The 6,000-nt window shown below is 41.0% G+C and overlaps 1 protein-coding gene across 2 annotated transcripts in view; it reads right to left on the bottom strand.

The window, feature by feature from the left end:
• Positions 1 to 2,526: 2,526 nt before the first annotated feature.
• Positions 2,527 to 6,000, bottom strand: part of LOC107106619 (kinesin-like protein KIF2A) — a 44,775-nt gene continuing 41,301 nt past the window's right edge. For both annotated transcript variants that reach the window (XM_015406801.1, XM_015406800.1), the window contains exons 10-14: positions 5,376 to 5,466; positions 4,977 to 5,040; positions 4,538 to 4,629; positions 4,208 to 4,350; positions 2,527 to 2,882 (exon numbers count right to left, since the gene is read on the bottom strand). In XM_015406801.1, the coding sequence (XP_015262287.1) occupies positions 2,630 to 2,882; positions 4,208 to 4,350; positions 4,538 to 4,629; positions 4,977 to 5,040; positions 5,376 to 5,466 (643 nt within the window). In that variant the 3' untranslated portion in view covers positions 2,527 to 2,629. The remainder of the gene's footprint in view (positions 2,883 to 4,207; positions 4,351 to 4,537; positions 4,630 to 4,976; positions 5,041 to 5,375; positions 5,467 to 6,000) is intronic.

The following is a 6,000-nucleotide window of genomic DNA, read 5'->3' as shown; positions in this document are numbered from 1 at the left end:
TTGTGTGATTTTAAGTAGTTTAAGCTTACTAGAGAGCATCATCTAAGCATCCTGGAGAGCCAGTTTGGTGTAGTGGTTAGGAGTGCGGACTCTAATCTGGGAGAACTTGGTTGGATTCCCCAGTCCTCCACATGCAGCTGCTGGTGTGACCTTGGGTCAGTCACAAGTTTTTTCAGAGCTGTTCTCTCAGGAGCAGTCCTCAAAAGAGCTCTCTCAGTCCCACCTACCTCACAGGGTGTCTGTTGTGGGAAGGGGGAGGGAAAGGGATTATAAGCCATGCTGAGACTCCTTCAGGTAGTGAAGGGCAGGGTATAAATTCTATCTCTTCCCTTCATCTCACTTTCTTCTAACTAGTCCCCTCAATTCTGTAAAATTACCTCTTTTGCAATCAAATGTGCTTGTTCTGGATTTGGGAGGGGGCAAATTTCCACTGCTATGAATGCTGAACTTAATAGTACTGTAGTAACTGATCCCAACTGGTGCAATATAATCTACATCTTGCAACATGTCTCAAGCTCCGCTAAGAACCAAATCCAGGGTCACATCCCTTTTTCCGGTTCTGTGACTAAAGGTACCAACAAATAATTATTTATGATATATACAGACCTTGTTTCTACAGCATGACTCAAGCACACAATTTGCCCAGTCAGGGTAGTTGGTCACTCAGTATTACAACACTTCAGTCCCCTTCTCTATTCCCTTTCCTTTTGAGATCTGCCTCAGGGAAAGTGATAGTTTACCGCCACTTTTAAAGAACACTTTGGGACTAGAATCTCCACCCATAGTGATTCCACGAGGGAGTTACTCCTTTTATGTTTCCTATCTTACATGACTACACACTCTTTGATATACAGAGCAACACATCCTTCCCTGTCCTATCAAGTATATACCAAGGAATAATAGTGCCCCATTGATTTTCTTCATTCTACCAAGTTTCTGAAATGCCCACTATATCAAAACTGTCATTGACTACCAAGTACTCAACTCCCCATTGGCTTACATGCACTGGCATGCAAGAACCTGTCCTCATTTCTCTCTGTAAGAATCCCCACCTCCCTTGGCCCTTGGATTTCCTCACACAGCCTCCTTTACTGCCATTTACTACTTTACTCTCATTTTCAAGTTTTCTCACCAATAGCAACTGCAATAATACTGCAAGCGTTTCACACATCATGCTTTAGGGGTGATTCTTCAGGCTGCAAACCACAGCCTCCCCAGCTCCTGTGAGCTTATACCCAGGAGCTAGTTTAAAAGTTGCTCAGCGATCTTTTTGACACTGAGTCTGTAGTCTGGTTCCTTTTTGGTTCAAGTGCATCTAAGGCTTGGATTCAAATCCAAGCAAAAGAATAATTAAGTGCTATAATGCTTACTTGTTTATTGAAGGCAAGTATTGCAAGCCACTGCAATTTGCATTCTAAGACCCTGAAGTACAAACTTTGGCAGCATCACTAACTATGTTGTCCAGAGGCATCTAACAGTCAAAGAGATCATAGAGCACTTTATCAGAAAGGTGGCATAAGCAGGCCTGTAGCATCCTGGTCAATGGGGCCACACCAAGTCACTGCTCTGTTGGGCAACCACTGCAAGAACCCATCCCCAGTTGATCAGCAGCACAGCAGCAGCTGGAGGCTCAGAGGTATGGAACCCTGACACACCAGCCAACCACTCCACTGCGGAACTGTCAAGTGAGACCCAGTTGTGGCCATTGGGGAAGATACTCCTGGTCTCTTTCAATGGCAGCTGCCCTTGTGAGAAGCCAAAACCAGTCAGGAAGCCTGCGCAGCTATAGCACACCCTATAAAAAGGGGTAAGAGGAAGCCAATGAGGAACAGCCCCACATCTCTCCAGGCTGCCAGAGTAGATGGCCAGTGCTTCTTAAATCCCTTGCCAAAACTGAGGCCACGGGATAGCACTTGGGGTGCACTGTGGTGCGGAAAGCAGGGCCAGAAACCTCCCCTCCTACATTTACTGTGAACAACAAATGAGACTACTCCACTATATGTCATAAATCACTCACAGTATATTACAACAGGCAGAAGTCTGTATAACCTCTCAATCCTATGCAAACAGCAGTTATACCATCAATATAGTTGACCAGCTTGGACATTATTTTATTTAGCACATTTTTCATCTCACCCTTCCTCCAAAGAGTTTAGGGCAGCGTGCATCATTCTCTTCTCCTCCATTTTGTCATCAACAACCCTGTAGTGTAAGTTAGGCAACAGAGAATGGCTGGTACAAGGTTAACTAGCAAACCTCATGGATGATTGGGGATTTGAAACTGGGCCTTCCAGATCCTAGACTGACACTAACCACTACACTACCCTGGGACATCTGGCTTTCAATCTCTGCCTTGGTATGAAGCTCACAGGGTGGGGCATTGGGTAAGTCCTTCACCAGAGTTTAACACAGGATTGCTGCAATACTAATATATTGCCCTGAGAAACAGGGAGGGATAAAGTGTAACAAAAACACATCCCACACATATTTACATTCTCTTTATTATTTGTAATATTGCATTGTGTATTGGCTTCGTATGTGTGGGCATTTAAATGTGAATAACATGTACTAAATCAAAGGTGAAAATACTGCTTACAGAATTGTAAACATTTACTTCAACAAGGAAAGCTTAGAGCGCTTTCATTAGCTCTAACATAATTAAAGATATTTTATTTACCTTGAGTGCTAAAAGGCTCTTGTTAATTTCGGCACCTTCCAGTCGTGTTTGCCTGTCTGCACTGGAAGTATCAGCTCCCCGTTCATTGCCAGCCAAGTCAATCAATGAAAATTTACCATGCAGTTTTCCTTTTCTCCTGAGGATGATCTGAAACACTGCATGGCTCCGAGATGAGTGTGCATTTGCAGACGTCTGACCAGATGTTCTTTAAGAAAGAGTTGTGGTGGGGAGAACAAGATGAAATGTCACTGAATCACAAATTACTGTCATAGTACCTTCAACATTTTTCATCAGGGCTAGGTGCATTATTCCTGTGAACAGCTTAAAACACATTTCAGGCTCTATCAGAATATCAGGCAACCGAGATATTTATGCTGCAATCTTATGCAGAGTTAACACCTATCTAAACTCAAGGAATTCAACAGACTTAGGCTTGTATGACTCTGCATAGTATTGCAGCACAATTTGCTTCACAAATATAGTCTGTGAACACAAGGATGTGTCCTACCAAAAGCATCTCTATCCCAACCCTGGAAGAGCCAAAGCTACACTAATGATCAGATAGGTTGCCTTTGCTGACAGAACAGGAAGGAAGGATGATTTTGCAACCCTTCCAACTCTAGACTCCCAACTCATCCACCTGGGACTCATGATTCTGCCAGGGTCAGATGGGGCTGTTGGAGGCAGCAGGAGAGGAACACAGTGTTGGAAGTTAATCAGACAGCAGGAAGATCAGTGTGATCTAGCTGACAGCTCAGTGACAGCTACCTATCAGCAGGTGGACTGATAAGCCTGTTCTAACCGGTTATGGCTGGCACTGGACAGTGTGCAGTCACCATGACTCAGCTTGTTGCTGATTGGTGCTGCTATGTATATAAGTCTGTACAGAAGCCATGTACGTTCTGTTCGGAAGTAACAAGCGTCTGGCGAAGCACTTTGATTGTATATTCTGTGAATAAACCCTTGTATATAGTGTACCACTGGACTGTGCAGTGTGGTTACTATAGAGGGGCAGAACAGCAAAGAACTGGTAAGAGCTGGGAGGCTGGAAAGTCTGCTAAGGTGCTGCCTTGGCTTAGACTGGTCTGTGGACCGCTACACACGCTCTGCGCAACACACAGGAAACATCAACAGCCATCACATCTTTTGCTGACAGATTATGGGACCCATCCCTTTATCTGTTTCAACGTGATTTTAAATAAGAACATTTTTGTCTATTGGAAGGAGTAAGAAAGTCTGAATATTAATATTAAACTTTATCTACAGGCAGGCTTTTCAATGTGGCCTGTGTAAGCGTCTCATGGAATTACCAATACATTAAGCTGAACAGAGCACTTAACATAAAGAAAAATAGCCATTACATCACTCTCGAGACACACTATAGGGGGGAAGTTTTCCCTCCAAACTTGGAAATTTCCAAGTTTTACTATCATTTGTCTTCCAGAAAAGTGGTATTTGGGAAAAAATCAAAATATGGAAAACTATTATTTGCTACAGCTAACAGTGAAAAAAAGCAAAAAATAAAAATACCTGCAACTGTTGCCTATTTCAATGAGCTTTAGTACATCTTCAACACATTTAACCTCTCGCTCATGTAATCCCACCACCTGGACTTGCTGTTTACCATCTTCTAGAACTCTTAACTTGGTCTTCCTGTTCAATAAGTCAAAAACCTTATGGAAGCAGGATGGGGAAGAGAGGGAGAACAGATGTGTGTGTTAGCTAGGGATTCTTGGCACATCAGATTTGTTGTTTGACAAACACAATTCAGTCAAATAAGACAGCAAAGAGCAGTAAATAAGTTGATCAATTCAAAATTCTTGGTGATTTCCATCACATTAAGAAAAAAACGTTACGTACCTTTCCACTATAAATCTCAAAAAATGTTGCATATACTTGAAGTTCTAGTTTCTTATAGTTTGGTTTCTTCAACATTAAAAAGACATCTCTAGCTGTGAACAGATAAAAAATAGAAAACTGAATGAAAGAAAAAAATCTTTAGATGCACAACTACTCATCCACAGACACATGCTTGTTTCATATGTCTGATATACTCACAGGTTTCATGCATTTATGACTTAACATATTTTGGAGTAAGCCAATATAAAGAGATTTAAAAGAGGGTAGCAACAGCTAGTACATCTCAGAGGATAGAGAGAAAGGGTACTGGCCTTTCACCTAAGAAGCATATGTCCAACTTCCACCTTAATCAAGCAGCATTCATAAAGAGCTACCTCTCACTCCTTGCTACCCAGATGTAAGCATTACATTTTGTACTAAGATCAGATAGATTATTTACCTGCTAGTGCATAAATTCCTTTTGAACAGTCTTGGTTCTTTCCTGAAAAGTCACCACCCATAGTCTAAAGGTAAAACAATAAGATAAAAGGAACAGCTTGAAGACAAACTATGATCATTCACCGATGACCCTAATTTATCCTGAAATAACAGCCATTATGCAAACCAATAAGTACAGATGTTTTGTTAGCTTCCTACCAACACAAACAATTTTGAAGTGACAGTAGTATTCTTAATACCATCAATATGGATTTTCTAAACAATGATGACGGATGGAGGCAAACTATACTTTAAAATGTCCAAAATACACATACATGCTACTTACACGTAAAGATCTCTCATAACTGGTTAAGCTGCAACAAAAGTACAGCTGAATATAATTGCATAACTTAAAACTTACATGAGTTTTCCCACTGCCTGTTTGTCCGTAAGCAAAACACGTTGCCATTCCTCTTTCAAATATGGTCTCTACTAAAGGCCTTGCAGTAAACCTTGAACAAGGAAAACAGCCATTACATGTCAATATACAGCTCAATTTTTAATGACGGCATAAAGGTATCTGCCATATTTCCCTTTATAAAGACATACATTTATCCTTTGTAATAGGATTTGAATTTTCCCCCTAAGATATACTTTGTATGTTTTCTAGGCCAGCACTAGTGAGTTTAAAAAAATCTAAATAAAAGGATCAAAGCAATTTCTAAAAATGTCTACTGCAGTTAGGCAAACAGATAGCAGAACAATTTGACACAAATTATGTTCAGTGCAGCATGCAGCACCAGTAAGGGTACATTTCTGCCTTCCAAACAATTCCTTAGTTGACTCAGGAGGGATAAAGTGTGTTTTAACAGGTGCCAAAATGTAAGACATTTTCTTCAGGCAAATTAGAGTTCTAAAACAAAAGGAAGTCTAAGCAGAACTTTTATGGTACCGCAAAACTACTAATGAGCTTGACAGGATCAAATCACACTCAGTGCTTATATTTAATTGTTAAGTAGCTTAAAGTGTAGAAAAGGGCTTGACAA

The sequence above is a fragment of the Gekko japonicus genome, unplaced genomic scaffold, assembly GCF_001447785.1.
Source record: "Gekko japonicus isolate JY-2015 unplaced genomic scaffold, Gekko_japonicus_V1.1 scaffold700, whole genome shotgun sequence".
Lineage (NCBI taxonomy): Eukaryota > Metazoa > Chordata > Lepidosauria > Squamata > Gekkonidae > Gekko > Gekko japonicus.
The sequence above is the reverse complement of the archived record's forward strand: the minus strand, read 5'-3'. Positions and strand labels throughout refer to the sequence as shown.